Raw genomic sequence first — 16,286 nt, 5'->3', positions numbered from 1 at the left:
ATGAGGAAGAAAAAAAGCTACAAAATCACCTGGAGACACAGAAACAAACAATGCCTGAGCAACAAAACACTATTTTCTAAGATAGACAAATAATGCCTGATGAGGTCAAGAGAAATGCATAATTTTGACATTCCTCTCTAAGGAAATCTAAGGGCTGAAGTAGCAGATACGTGTGTTAACAAAGTATTCAGCTGGCTGGCAGCAGGTAGGTCTCATATAGAAGTAATAAAATTGCCTTTCTCTTCCACTGCTTTTTGAAGAGAACTCACATTGAAGCATCAAAAGTTTAAGCTGTTCATGCTATTTTTGGTCCCTTAGCTGCAAGTCACAGTATACTTGCATTGAACTTCGCATGTGAAGACTGCCTGAGGACTGAATACATCTACCTCCTTTATTTGAAAATAAAAATGAGCTCCTGTTAGTTGATTATTCATGTTATTGCCTCATTCACCAAGAATCTTAATTTTGGATATTTTGTTCTTTCTTCCAGTTATCAGATCCAAATCTGAATCAAAAGAAATGTCAATACCCCTTTATGCTTTCCTCACACACACAATCTCCAACTCTCCCCAGGTTCTGGTAATTGAAAATCTCTTACTTGTTGTGGACTTACTTGATTATTTTCAAAGCTTTCCAAGAGGAAAGATTCTTCTTCTAACACAGGTGAACGTTCTTGAGAAATTCCTGTCTTGAAATAACTTGTGGTATCCCTTGAAGCTGAAACATGACCACCTCTTCTTTTTCCAGTTTCTGATTCCTTCTTTTCACCTTTTTGAATATTCTTTTTTTTAATTGCTGCAAGAAGATTAATAATATCAGTGTAAATTTCAAAACATTCTGTGAATTATTAGTATGAGGTAAACAGATGTCCCTAGAAAATACAGAAAAGAAGTATATTTTCTCATGCTGTATTATGAATTTAACCTCTCATCACTTTACTTCATGTTATCAAATGTGTAATCTTGGGGAAAGTTACTTCATCTCCTTCATTTGCCTTATAATCAAATTTACTTGGCTATAATTTGTTACATCACTTCTTTTACAACTGTTTCTTCATCATGCTAACTGCTAATGTGCCTAGCAGCATGCATGAGGATCTGTACGGCCAGCTGTGTGTGTGCGCATTTGTGTGTTGTCTCACTGAACACCACTGAGAAGAGTCTTGCTTTGTTTCCTTTACATCTCTGCCTGCTACCTCTGGTATTTAACATGCTGCCAGGTTTGGATTCACCATGATGTTTGGCTGGATTACACAGAGACAGCTTTAATTAATTTCAGATGCATTTATGTAAAGTACAATCAGGAGTTTCCAAGCACTTTGAGAAAATGTGCAAAATTTAGCCTATTTATGAAAGATGATTTTTGAATACACCAACAGCAATAGGAGAGCTGATAAGCCTGCAGTGTAATGAATATTAATACAGATTCTATAAAGAAAATGCATTTTTAGTAAACAAACTTCTGAGATTCAATTGTTCTGACAAAAATGAGTAGGGTATTGACTGTTAACTTTCAAATACATTTGTATTACAGGAAATTTTATTTAAAATCAAATATTCTCCCTTGAGGGATAATTTTCTCACTGCCTCAGTTGCTATAAAAAAGAACTGACGACAGAATAATCAGCATTTATTAACTTTGCAAGACATGGGGAAATAGCTCTTCCTTCAGTGGTTTCCATTTCTGTGAGGAACATTGTGTAGTTGTAGAGAAGAGGCTAAGCCCCCCAAAAAAGTTTTTCTTTTAAGGATGTGATTGCATTTATTCATGAGTTTTTTGCTTCCTGTCTGGCTTATATGACTGCTGACAAGCCAATAACAAATAGTGATGATCAAGATGGTGCATTTAAACCACGGTTTGGTATAATCTGTGGATTATCTACCATATCCCATGGTTTGGGTATTGTTTCTTGACAACCAGAACCAAAACAAACTTTCAGATCAAACAGTGTCAAGATCTTGAAAATAAAAAGCCTTCAAAGCCTTTGAGATGGTCCCTTACCATATCCTTCTCTCTAAATTGGAGAGGTGTGGATTTGAAGGATGTACTGTATGATGGATTAGGAATTGGCAGGCTGGACACAGCCAAAGGGTTGTGAATATTGGTTCTGTGCAGGGTGGAGTCCCTCAGGGGTCAGTCTTAGGACCAGAGCTCTTCAGCATCTTCATCAATGACACAGACAATGGCACTGAGTGCACCTTCAGCATGTTTGTGGATGATACCAAACTGAGTGGTACCGTTGATTCACTGGAAAGAACGGAGGCCATCCAGAGGGACCTGGACAGGCTGGAGAAGTGGGCCCATGTAAATCTAATGAGGTTCAATAAGGGATCATTATGGTCCTTTTCAACCCAGGACATTCTACGATTCTATGAAAATAGAGCATATTTCTGTTCTCAAAGGCAAGGCAAGCATGTGCATTAAACTTTCAGGACAGAGAAGCTACTTGAATGATCCAAACAACGCTTTAGACAGTTACAAAATGAGGCCAAAACACAGAGGAATAAAGAAGTGACTGACACCTTATTTCAATAAGTCATTTCAGTATTTCCTTATTGCTGGGGACCAAGAATTCCAATTCATCACTCAAGAATTTCACTTAATCACAATCACAAAGCCACTAATAATTTCATGGAAAAGGTGAGAAAAACATTCTATTTACTTTCTGTGTTTACATAAAGTTACTGTAAGAATGTATATCCTTCAGTGAATAAAACTGTCAAATAATAATTAATATAAATAAACAATACTTACACAGGGAACTCAGAAGATTATTACTCAAGAAATGAAAAGCAGGAATGACTGCTTGGCCCTTTCCAGTGACATTTACAATTTCTTCCTCATTATCTAGGACTTGTAGCTTAATGAACACATCTGATTTAGAGGTTTGTACCTGCACTGTAGCAATATGTGATAGTGTGACTTTTACTGAATACCTAAAGAAGAAAAAAATTACAACAATATAATTAACAATACCAGATCTTTCTTTTCTAGGGAAGCATCTAAGAATTGTGTTGGCAAGAAAAAAGAACACTTAAAACTGAGTTTTTAGCTCACTGTTTCCTTGCAGTCTGGTGAGCTAAGCATCCTTTACTGCAGTTCAGTGCAGTGAATCCACGATTAAAGTAAACATGGACAGCTGTAAAAAAAAGGGGTGGTATTGCCATTTTTTCTCCACTGTTTTATCAGATCTCTATATTCATATTGTTGCTCCTGCTGTAATACAATTCGTTGGGGAAAAAAAAATGTTTAGCTGTATGAGGGAATAGTTTCAATTAAAAAGTAATCCAGTAGAAGTAAAAAACAAACCAAAAGTAATTAAGTAAAAGAAAATTATAAAAAGTAAATAATCACATTCTGATTGAACATGCACTTCTAAAACAACTGCATGTTTAAATAAAATCAGGCAAAAAAAATATATACCAAATTCTGTGCCTCCTCACCACTTGTAAAATCCCACCTTTAATGCATGTTTAATCTACAAAGGTAATATGGAATTTCAGTCATTGATATATAGGTATGACTTAGCCTAGTGAAATACAGAATACTATTATGATAATTTTGAAATTATTCTGTTTATTTCACAACTGTTCTTCATTAAGCAACAGCAGTATTTCAGAAAAAACAAAAGCAAAAACAAAAAAAACCCACTTATTTATGAAATACAAAACATACATTGTTGTACTGGACATAAAAAGCAGGATTTGATCATTATTCTCTCAATGTTTACCTTAATATTACACATTTGTCATTGGGTATGTAATACTCTCTAATTTCTTTAGTAGAATAGATGTTATTTACAGCCTCACGAGCGAGGAATGGGAGCGGACTATGAGAACTGATGAGTCGGAGCCTCCATATTCCAGATGCTAAAGCCTGGTCACCAGTAGATGCTTCAGCCATAAATGTGTATCCTTTCTGAAGAGAAAACAAGACATTTTTACTTGGAAATAACACTTTCTAGTCTTGGAAATGCAGCTTGCTAGAGTTCCAATAGAAGTTAAAACTGAAAAAGTACTGAAAAAGGAAATCATAGATCTAAACTGTAAAAATACTTCAGAAATAGTAAGGCTGGAGTTAAGAACTGCCTAATAACAATTGAGAGCAAATATAAACCTAGTATATGTTAAAAAAGAATAATCAAATATATGTAAAAATAATGACAAAGAAGTACAAATTCCTGTGAGCAACACATAGAAGCCTTCACTGACATTATAGTTAAAACGTTTAAATATTTAAATACTTAAAGTACTAATTATTTTAAATAACATACAATATAAAACACAAGAATTAATTAAACAAATATTTAAAAGGAAAGCACCACAATAAAAACCAAACCAAAAATCTAACAGAAGAGAAGACTCTGGTCCAGCATCAACAAGCTTGGTGCAATTAATTTCCAAATGATTGAATCAGTATCACCTACTGATTTAGATTGATAAATGGTGGGGGTGGGGGTGTGGGGGATGGGGGAGAAAGTAGATTATTCTTTTGATAACAGCATTTTTCAATATTCTTGAAATCCCAGATTTTTTGTTAATCTCCCTGCTGATTTTAAAGGTTCTTAATGTTACATTCTGACTCCTCAGTTGTCTATATTTTCCAGCTTACATCAAATATTTAAACAATTAGGACAGGTTTGGGGGTTTTTCTGTTACATTTTTTTCCTCCATTATAGCCATGCTGAATGGCTCAAATCATCCCAGACTGCTCTGAAGAACAATAACTATTTTTTCACTTCTGACTAACAACTTTAATAGGTCACCTGTTGTCTGAATCAGTTCCCACCACAGTCAGGTAGAATCAGCATTCATACTCAAATGGAATAAAGTGACAGGTAACTTGAACACTTGAATGTCCACCCTACATGCCTTTTCCCAACTGCTAATTTTTGGCATTACAAAGATCTTCTTTAATTTACTCAGACTTTGTATCGGAGATGAGAATAGTAATACTTTAGCAATTCATGCACAAGATGTTAAGCAAACAGTAGCTGTCCTCATGTATACTAAAACAAAATTAGATAAACATGAAACAAGAAAGTGAAAACCTTTTCATTCATGGATAAACCAGACAAAAATCACTCTTCATGCTGGAGGTTGTGGGAAACTGTATGTGAATCCAATTTGCTGCATGGAGATTTAGAGATCAGATTCAATCCAGGGTTAAAATAATAACACTCCAGCATTTAATAATTTCATTTCAATACATTAATTATCAATATATTAATCTTATTTAAAGTCTTCTAAGAGTCCATCACAAAGCCAGAGAAGTGCATGCTGGACAAAAAACTTGGCATGACCCAGCTGTGTGTGCTTGTAGTCTGGAGGGCCAACTGTATGTCGGACAGTAGATCAAGGGAACAGATTGTCCCCTTTTTCTCTGTCCTTGTGATGATTGTCCCATCTGCAGTACTGCATTCAAGTCTGGGGTCCCCAGCACAAGAAAGACATGGAGCTGTTGGAGTAGGTCCAGAGATGGGTCACAGGTGTTCACAGGGTCCCTAGGTGCTGTTCAGCTGAAGTTTAGAAATGCTTCTCTGTTATTTCCTACCATCTTCTAAAATAAACTTGTGTATAAGATAGTAAAAGAAAAAGGTATACAGTAGCAGTATACAAAAATAAATATATAAATAAATAAATAGACTGAAGAAAGTAGCAACTTGCATTGCATTTTTTATCTAGACAGTAGTATCTGCAGAAAGCAGACACAAAGACATTATTGCTAGTCTGCAGATTTTATCCTCTTTTTAATATTCGTTTCTGAATGATTGAAGGCATTCCTAGAGCGACTCTGCAGCAGAATAACAATATCTACTGATAAAATTTACTTTGACTTTGTTTTAATCTGCTGATTCTTGCAGCAGAACAGCTAACTGCTAAATTCATTCAAAAGGAAAAATAACTTGTTTTATAATAAATACACATTTAGGAATTCAGGCATACTATATTTTCTGTTTCATTATTGACATTTCACATAAAGTACTGTTAAAAGAAAGGTAACAATTAGAGTAAAATAATACCACTGTATGCAATTGTCAAGAAACACAGAATAATTGTCTTGTCAAACCATCAGTCAAGTTTTCAATAGTGTTGCAAGTCCACTGAAGCATTAATGAACCATTTGCATATAGGAAGGTAAATTGTTTGGTGTAAGTCCAAACTTTTATTGAAAAACTCAGTAGCAGAGATTATGAAATAAAAGAAGTGTAAAAACACAGCATACATGTATAATTCTGCTTTAATACGCTTAAATTAAAACCACTCTTAACTAATATTAACCATATTTTATAATGTTAAATATAAAATCATAGGCTTAGAGAGTAAGAATAACGTCTGCAAAAATAATTACGGTGGAGAGGTCATCAATAAAGAAGAGAAAATAACAATAGTACAATAGTAATAGTGGAGCTATCATGTGGTGTATCCATGCAATAATGGTAAGCAGGTGGGGTACGGCACACCAAAATGAGCATCTCCAAAACTAAAGCCATAGTACTGTTCAAAGGTTGGTAAGATCTTAATTAGAATACTGTGTGCAACCCTTGACATCTCTATTCAAAAAAAGCATGTAAAATGGGAGGAGGTTTGTGGTGGAGGTGGGAGAAGGGGTAGCAACAGTAGAGTTGTAAGACACATTTTCCATTCCACAAGACATAAATAGAACAGTCACAGTCTGCTAAGCAGGACAAACGCTGAGATGAGATCTGAAATAAATCTGAAGTTTTGATCTTTCTTTACACAACTCATCATTATCCTGAAAGGCTGTAAGTAGTGTTTATCATTGAGATTTCACATCCTGCCACTGTCGAACTACAAACTGAACCTTCCTTCCTGATGGAATACACAACCCACCTCTGAAGATCCCAAGTTCACTCTGAGAACTTGATGACTTTTTCTGCAACCCTTTATGTTCCTCCTCTTGTAGTAGTCCCTACCTACCACATTCAGCTGGCATTCACTATATACCTTGGATAAAGCAACTTCATTCTATTAGAGGGGATGGGGAAAAGGTATGATAATACTGTAAGTAAAATTACAAAAGGAAGACAACAGAACTGCTACAGTCATGGACTAACATCAATTTGCTACTTCTAATTCTCTACTGACAAAGAAAGCTAAAGCTTGAATTTATCTTTTCTAACAGGCTCAACTATGGGTAGTTTGTCTAGCACAGACAATATTAGGGGTAAGATTGAAGAGTTTAGAAGCAGGCTAAAATGGGAAAAAAACCTGGAAAATAATTATAAACTAATTTCTGGATTAGTTCAATCTGATGATCTTCTGAACTATCAAACCAGTTAAGCTATATGAAATCTATATGGGAATAGAGAAGCGGTCAACACCTGTCACTGATTATTCTTATAAGTCTAGGGAAATGCTGTCATTATGAAGAAACTAGAGAAGATAACTACATCCAGAAAACATTTTGAAACACAAGGTTCTTAATTAGTGAGACTTCCTGACCTGGAACTGATTTAATTTAATATTTTATTAGTTATGTGCACAGTGAAACAGTGATCCATGTTTAATTAACTGATATCACAAAGGTAAGGGGTATAATTTTAAAGGAAAATAATTCAATGTTACTTTAAATAAGGAAAGTGATCTGAAAGAAAAACAGCACTAAAATCAATAATGAAATACACCGCATTTCATCAAGAAAAATAAACAGCAGGATTCAGCTCTTCAGTAAAGCACTTAAGGCTACAGCAGTATGAGTCAACAAGTCTCTTGCAAGAAAAGTAAAGGGCGTGGAAGAGGGGAAAATGAGCATCAATCAGTTCTATAAGTAGTAAAGCCTGCCCGAAAGACATGTAAACTGATCATTCCTTACTCATCATTTCTTTAAGTTTATCCTTGCTGCAAACTTTTCTGTGCTCAGTATTGTATATCATAAAAAAGAAAAAAATGAAAACAACTGGGAGCAGTCCAAAGGAGAAAGTAATCAAGAACGTAGGAAATCTAACCTTTAAAGAAAGACTGAGCAAGCTGTCATCATTAGCCTAAAGATTGGAAATCTGGGTGATATACCTTCCTTCAGAATTAAGACAATTCATTCAGTGTTAAAACTTGGAAGGAGGCAATAGTTTGAATCTTTTAATAAGCATGGCCATACTTCTAAGCAGAACATTAATATGTAGCTGAAAATGCCTATAGAATTCAGCACTTTTATTCCAATTATTTTTATACTCCAGATATTTACCTTATTTTTGGGGTAAACATGAGGCACCACTTTCAAAAAGACATGTGGCATTTCCTTCATTGTGTCGTTATCAATTACATGAAGTCTACAGGAAGGAATAGTGGTATACATCTTTGGCACTACGAGCATGTCTTCTGGGACAAAAAATATTTCTCTAAAATAAAACAACGAAAACACAAATTAAATTCATTTTATTGCCACAAATTGAATAATTAGTGCAACAAAATAAAAGTATACATTAGAATTTAAGGAAAACAGACATGTAAAATCATATGTTTTGAAACATGGTAGTGAGAAACAGAGTCTATCATTATTTCATTCCAATAGGAATCCTATAAAAGGCTATAAAAAACTCACCTAAAAACCACAAACCAAATATATGGTGGCTGATCAGAATATGTTACAGCATAGTCAGCGAAAGAGGTCTTACACCACTCATCTTCATAACAAGGAAAATTTTTGATTGAGTTACATTTTCTTTTAAACATTTCTCTGTAAAGTAGAAAAACAAAGATTTAAATCTACTCATAATCAGGAGAGGACATGTATTGATGTATATTATGAAGAACAATGGTTCATATTTGAGGGTAAAATGAAATCATAAAATGTTTTATTAATGCTATCTTTTCTGTTATTGGATCGCACTAAGAAATAAAACAGGTAAGGAAGGTGCTCTATTATTTTAAGGGCTGGTAGCCTTACATACAAATATGTGTTGTGTTTCCATCAGTCTAACCATTAATTATTTTTATTATTAAAAAAAATAAACAACAATAACATTAGTTAGGATACCTTCCATTTTTTTATATTAAGCTGCCATCTGAAAGCTATAGAATCATGAGGAGATTTAAAAAAACCTCTTTCTTTCATATTTAAACTCTTAGGTGTTATCAATTTCTGTGGAATTAGTGCTAACCTGACTGGCACTTGACTGACACTGGGAAGCTTATTTATCATTCGTGGTATCAAAAGTTAGTGTTCCTCTGAACATGCCCAACTTTTAAATTGCTAAATTTAAAATCCACCAAATTTGGCCAATGGTACTTTGATGTTTTGCTTTCTATAAAGAGCAATTGGAATTACACAAACAATCCCCACTTTCATATTTTTAGCAATGATAATAGTCAAACTTGGCATTTAATTAAAGGTAAGTCACAGAGCAGATCTAAATTTTGTCAGGATTAGCTTAAAGCAGAACAGTCTGCAAAGCTTTGCAAAATAATAATTCTTCCATCACTGATGAGCACATGTACAGAGGAAGCCCCTCAGAAGCTCCAAATCTGTGAACTCCTTGAAAATTACCATATGGGCAAGCAGAAACAAGTTGAAAACTTAGCTTAAGTCAATAGGCCTTTTATATTAAACAAAAGTCTGCAAGCTATTTAAAAATAGTAGTTTAAAAAAAAACATAGTATTATGATTTTAAATGATGAAAACATGTTTTTTAAATCAACTGGATAGATGTTTAACCAAAGAAACGGTTTCAGGCTCCCACCTATGAAATGACCTACTGGATATTAAAAATCAAACAAACAGAAAACAATATTCCAGCTCAAAAAACAAAACAAAACCACCAAACAACTATATGGTAGCACCCTTTCCTAATGGTTAGGTTTGATACAGTATTACTCATGCAAACATATAACAAAGCACAGCATATCTCTACAGAAAGCATCCTATCCTTTCTGACCAAGTTTAATAATTCTAAAACTAATAACACACTTCCCACATTTATTGTGTGCACCAGCAATTTATGGCAGCTCTATGGAAATGGCTGCAATAAAGTAGTATAATTTATTATATCATTACCTTAACAGCACTACAGCACACTGTTCAAAATTTAACTCAATTGAAGTCCACAAGTTTTTCAAGGTTTCTGTGACAGCAGCGTTTTCTTTAGTACCTAGAAATAGTAAAATAAGTCTGATAATGTACATAGTACCTAACTTTCGCACTGTTTTAAATGTACACTGACCAAATATTTGTGAAAAACATCACCTGGAAGCCAATTGTCTTATGAATGCTATCTTATTAGGATTCTTACAGAGGTGCCAGAGGGCTGACAACTACTTTTTCCTTTCACAGTACTTTTCAGTACTTTTCCAGCTTCAAATAATTATGTGACTAATATTTTCCATTTTAAATACCTTCATTCAATCTTGTATTGACATGAAATGCCATAGAAAATTAACTGGGTATTAATTAAGAAAAAAGCCCTTGTAGTAAATATTCGAACAAGATGAAACATTTTTGAAAAAGGACACACCTGGTTTTCTGCTGTTCAGTACTTTCCTTATATAAGTGCCCCTCCAAACAGCTTGGAGTTTAACAACTGCTGCTGTTTCTTTGAATGTGGGAATTCTTTTCTGCCAGCTACTAACGGAATCCAATTCACAGTTTTCTAAAAGAAGAGGGAGAGAATGAGAACACCAATAAGGCTGGAAACCTTGTAGCTGCTTGCTATAAAGTGAAAATACAAAGGAGACCTGTGTTACAGAAATAATGGTTTCTGCATAAAATTTCCATTCGTGGCAAAAATACCACTCAAATTTTTACTCCTATCATTATAAAAATAGACACTGTATACTGTGTAATTACAAAGTTAGCATGCAGCTACTAGGCTAATGCTGAATACCAAATAATCACTTTTTGCTTCTGTGTACAGACAGCTGTTGCATTTTATTTATTTTTTACATCAAGTCTTGTAAGATGAAATCATCTTCCAAAAATAAACCAACAGAATTTGATGTATTAAAGTCTGAATCTGAATAAAGCTTAAAAGAGCTTCGCAAAATTTCAAATGTTTCTATCTCTGAATCTGATTTTATTAAGTAATAATTTAAACATCAACAACATTCAAAACACTGTATTTGATTTCTGCTAAGGAGCTACAGAATACGGGTAACACAAATAATAACATGGAATTTTGTTTATATGACTGTGACTTTCTGTTATCAAGAAGTTTTTGAATGGAATAGAAATTAAAATCATAGAATCCTTAGAGTTGAAACAGACCTTTGAAGGCCATTTAGTTCAACTTCTCAGCAATGAATAGAGACATACACAGCTAGATTAGGTTGCTCAGAGCCTGATCCAGCCTCACCACATCTCTGAGCTCCAGTGCCTCACCACCCTCACTGTAAAAGACCTTTTTCTTAGATCTAACCTAAGTTTACCCTCTTTAAGCCTGAAACCATTTGCCCTTTCTCTATTGCAACAGACCCTGCTAAAGAGCCTATCTTCTTCTTTCCCGTAGCTCCCCTAATAAGTGGTTTCTGACAGGTTACTAATGAGCAATTTGATGGAATTCTTGCCCAGAATTAATATCCTTGAAGCTATCAGCACAAGGATTTATCTGGGGAGGCTATGGGGAGTAGAACCACAGGGAGGCAGTGTCAGGTAACCAGCTGGGGTATGCATCAATGTACAATGAGGGGAAGTGAGCTAGAGGGAGAGGAAGGATAGAGTAGTCCTAAATGAAGTACTATCAAACAAAAAGAGTATGAAAGAGATACACATGAAAGTGGGACAAAATTATATTAAGAAAATATATTACTCTCATCAGAAAGAAGATCACATTTCAATCTAATATATTCCATTTAATATTGATGGAATTGACTGCTTGCAACCATTGTTCCTTCTTATTTTCAAAAGTCTCTTTAATACTTAGCAACTCTGAACGTTACACAAGTTCAGTCCAACAGAGAACAGTTTAGAACTCAATATGGCACGGCAGAACCATTTATTAAGAGAAGCACGCAATCACAGAATAAAGCAGACTGGAGTGGATAAATAATCCAATCTCACGTTCAAATCAGGATCAAATACAGCACATCACTGAAGGTGACGAGCATATGCCCAATTCATTTTTCAGTATCTCCAGGGAGATGGCAACTGAGCAATTTCTTTCAACTTCTGACAGGACCAACAGTGAAGAAACTTCCATCCTTATGTCACACTCTATGAACTTCCTTGTCTCCTACAGGTCCACAGCTAGCTGTTCCTTGGGGGCAGATAGCATTTGGACAGATCAACATTACTAGACTGTTTTCAGGATGGGTTCTCAGAAACCTTACAAGACAGGACTGCTAACTGCAACACATCATAACATGACTTGTCATAGACAAGTCTAGAGATGAATTCAGCACAGGGAACAAAATTGATACACTACTAAAAAAATAAATAAATGGAGATAGCATTTGAAGTTCTGTCTTGATTTGACCCATCCTCATACACAGACAACAAGAAAGATTTCATTCATCTATTACGGTACTTTTCAATGATAATTGTAGATTTTCAAAGGATTATAACTCAAGTATTGTAAGATGCACGACTAACCTAATAATTCAGCAGTGCTAATGTTGGCCAGTCCTTCTAGGCATAGAGCAAATTTATAGATTTTAAATTTGTAAATGAACAGAGCATGAATATATATTGTTGGACCAAAGAAAGCATAAACACAAAGTATAAAAATATTTATAAATATACTTGCTATACTTTTATTCTGAGATCTGTCTCACTGAATAATTTCAGACATTCTGCTAATAGTAGAAAACTTGAGTACCTCCTAAGAAATGAACCACAGTTATTTAGTCAGGATCAGTGAAGATTTAGTTCCCTCCAAAATGTTTGAAGTTTTTAGCAATACCAATACAGTACCTGAAGACACACTCTCATCCTCAAATATATCAGTGAATGTAAAATCCAAAGTGAAGGATTTGAAGGCAAATTTATACTCAGGAGGTATCTTCTTGTCCAATACATATTTGATCAAAGACCATAAGGCACTATTGAAAACCTTAAAAAAAAAAAAGGAAAACATTTGTCAGATAATTATTTATTTGTAGAGGCCAAATTACATTGGCTCCCATTAATGTTTCAAGAACTGTTCAGTTGTTCTCATTTTCATGTCATGCATAACTTTGTCTCACACAATTAGTCCATACAGTGAAACTCCAATACTTCAAGCACACATGCAAGAGAAAACCATTTTCATGCCCAGCTTTTAAATACAGGACAGATTCCAGCACACAATTTTTCATTACCTAGAAATATTTTTTCAGTTTATTTGAAGTAAGCTGATTGTGTCAGACCAGAGCATAAAAGAACATGATAATTACCATAATGACATGGGCATGCCTACTGAATCAGTAGATGACCCCACTGCAAAAGTAGGAATATAGTGATGGGCAAAAAAGGGAAAATTTGGTGTCCTACTTTCATGAATACATTGATGTCTGTTTTTATTCTTGACACCTTGATGTTCTCTGGAAAGCAGAAATCCAGTCCCTTTTTCCATCTTTAATTAGATTAGAAATTTCAGAGTATGTTTTTCAGAGCCTTTTTCAGAGTTTGAGTTGAAAAATAGCTAGGTCTTTATGCTAGTGATGTACTGTGACCAACAGAATGCTCAGTGAAACTGACCAAAAGAGAGATTCAAATTTAATGCACAGTGCACATATTAAAGTGTGTTCATAATAAGAGATGATAATATGGAACGCCACTGCAAGTTTCATATGCATTGATGATTGATAGCAAGTGCTACACCTGAAACATTCTGGAGGTCCTTTGTAAAAACATAGCCACTGGTCTGAAGTAGATAATGACAACATTAAGCTGTTAGCTAATCTCTGCAGTGTCTAGATATGTGTTTACTGAACAAAGTTTCACCTTAAAATGTTCCTCAGCCATTTCAGTACCATGGATGCCAGGAGGACAGTGAGTTAGTTCCAAATCCTTCAGAGCTTCAGAAAGTTTGGGCTCACTGCTGAAATTATTAATCACATTTCCAATAGCTGTCAGGATAGCAGTAGCCTGCTCAATAAATCGGCAGCTCTCCTGGGGAAAGAGGAGAAAAATTAGCTATTGCTATCTGAATTGTTTTAAGATTTTGTTTCCTTTTGAGATTTCATACATATCTCAGCAGGAATATTTTCAGTATTCCACTTTATGCAATTTTTCCACATGTACTGGCTAATGCTTACTTGCACATTCATACAAGTCAGCAGTTGCAAAATTCATCCCAGAGTCCCCTAAGACCATTTTCAATCCACTCACCCATTTCATATTAAAATTCATATTATACTCTCAAACATACTAAAAGATTAATAGTATTCCACTTGAAAACCAAATAAGAGTCAGAAATAACTTCAACACAATACTTGACAAGTTCTAGCCACACATACCTTTTCGAGATTTCGCATTACAACATCCTCTTCTCCAAAGACACAGGGCACCATGCTAGAGAGATGAATATGGTGCCCTACAGCAGAACTTACTGTAAAGAGAAGTATGTGTCGTCTAAATTAAAAAAAAAAAAAAAGAAAGAAAGAAAAGAAAAAGAAAATTTAAATTTAAAATAACTTTTTCCATTTGTTGTTAAGTCACAGTTATTCTTAAGCTTTTATTTTCATAAAAGCATTTGTTAAAATAGATTCCCTTTCCCAGATTCTCTCACTCTCCAAATCTTGCATCCCTAACTCCTCACTTTGCTAAAACTTCTAGATGAAGGCAAATAGGCAAAATCAGAAAAGTCATTATTATATTTGTTTATATTTAGATTTTACTTTTTCTGCAGTAGTAAAAGTAATGCCACTATTTCAGATGGATATAAGCTCAAAGTTTTTAGGTCAGTTAGCTACACTTAAAAACACATTTGCTCTAGAAAACTTCTAAAGAAAGCTAAGTGCTCTGGTCATATAAAATAGACCATAATTTCTGTGTTTACAGAGACATCTATGAGAAAAACACATGCCAGGTTAATATTTCAGAATGATTACTTTATATGGCAACTGTGGGTCAAACCGTCAAAAAGTAACCTACAACAGCAACTCAGTGTGTGCTATCAGCATGCACTTCATCTCATCACACCCTACAACATACTCCAGTTATAAAAGAAACAATTCTCCCAACTATGGTTACACAACATAGGGGCTTCAAGCTCTTTTCACGAGAGAATAACTTCCTGCAGTCCCCTCTGAGATACTTGGGGAGGCTGCTGACATCAAATAGCAAAGCCTCACAATCTTCTATCATTGTCAGAATGGCATTTAGACAAGTAATACTAGCTGCAGCTTCATATTAAACAGAAGTACAGCAGCAAGAGTAAGAAATCGCTCACCCCATCCCAAACTCTTCCAAATTTTAACTACATGGTCTTCGAGAGTGAAATATAAGACACTTCCAAACAACTGACAAAGCAGAAGGAAGAAAGTACCTTCCAGGCTGAACAAGCCATATCTCATTTGAAATAAAATGGAACAGTGGTCAATAAAGCCCATCTGTTTCCCACACGCTGTAAATTAAAGCTTAATGAAAGACTGCTGGCTTTGGCAAGAGTAAAGAGAATGTAGGAAGCTCATAATTTTGCAGGTACAAAAGATGCACATTTTATTGCTTCTGTAGAGGACAAGGACATGCAAATATTAGAAACTGTGCCAAGGAGATGCGCATACTGATAGAACAAACCTATAATAAAAATCACTTTTTTTTTTTTATATTTAGTCTGAATTTACACAATCAGAGGGCACTAGTAAAGAGTTTATTACCAACATGCTAGTATTATGGTACTTCCATTTTATACCTGTTCATTCAAAGCCTAACATGATTTTGTTTTGATTTCAAGACATTTAAAATATTGGATGGTCATACTCTGTGTGAATTTTCTGACGTACGTTTTCTTCAACTATGAACATGCAGTGTAATATTGATTTATATCTTAGAAAAAATAAACAAGTTGAAAGTTTGCTTACTAAATACATTTTTGAGACATCTACTTTAAGATTAAACTGATGTGTGTCTCTTTTCCAACAAATTAAAAAGGCTCAATGAACTCATCAGCAACTGAATGCTAAATGCTATTGAATGCTAAAGTGACGTCATTTTTCACTTGAACCATTTCCAGAAACTAATAAATATCAAAGGCTCTTGCCTTTTAATTATTGATTTATTCTAAACACCTGGAAATGCTTTACAATGAATATATGGAGTTAAATACATGGAGAAATAAATTTTATTGTGTGCTAATAATGAAGTTTTGTAAAAATCTCAGTTGGAATGTAAGATAAGATATGCAAGGTCTC

The 16,286-nt window shown here is 34.5% G+C and overlaps 1 protein-coding gene across 8 annotated transcripts in view; it reads right to left on the bottom strand.

The window, feature by feature from the left end:
• The window catches only part of ADGB (androglobin), a 63,519-nt gene that overhangs the window by 11,987 nt on the left and 35,246 nt on the right, over positions 1-16,286 (bottom strand). For 6 of the 8 annotated variants that reach the window (XM_015858174.3, XM_015858176.3, XM_015858177.3 and 3 more), the window contains 10 exons: positions 14,391-14,505; positions 13,876-14,043; positions 12,865-13,003; positions 10,472-10,606; positions 10,015-10,108; positions 8,563-8,697; positions 8,206-8,359; positions 3,731-3,918; positions 2,755-2,936; positions 599-795 (listed from right to left, as the gene is read on the bottom strand). In XM_015858174.3, the coding sequence (XP_015713660.2) occupies positions 599-795; positions 2,755-2,936; positions 3,731-3,918; positions 8,206-8,359; positions 8,563-8,697; positions 10,015-10,108; positions 10,472-10,606; positions 12,865-13,003; positions 13,876-14,043; positions 14,391-14,505 (1,507 nt within the window). The remainder of the gene's footprint in view (positions 1-598; positions 796-2,754; positions 2,937-3,730; positions 3,919-8,205; positions 8,360-8,562; positions 8,698-10,014; positions 10,109-10,471; positions 10,607-12,864; positions 13,004-13,875; positions 14,044-14,390; positions 14,506-16,286) is intronic. The other 2 variants (XM_015858175.3, XM_085541460.1) reach the window with 1 other exon arrangement.

The sequence above is a fragment of the Coturnix japonica genome, chromosome 3, assembly GCF_054131305.1.
Source record: "Coturnix japonica strain WE chromosome 3, WE-NBRP24, whole genome shotgun sequence".
Taxonomy (NCBI): domain Eukaryota; kingdom Metazoa; phylum Chordata; class Aves; order Galliformes; family Phasianidae; genus Coturnix; species Coturnix japonica.
This window is presented reverse-complemented; position numbering and strand designations above follow the sequence as displayed.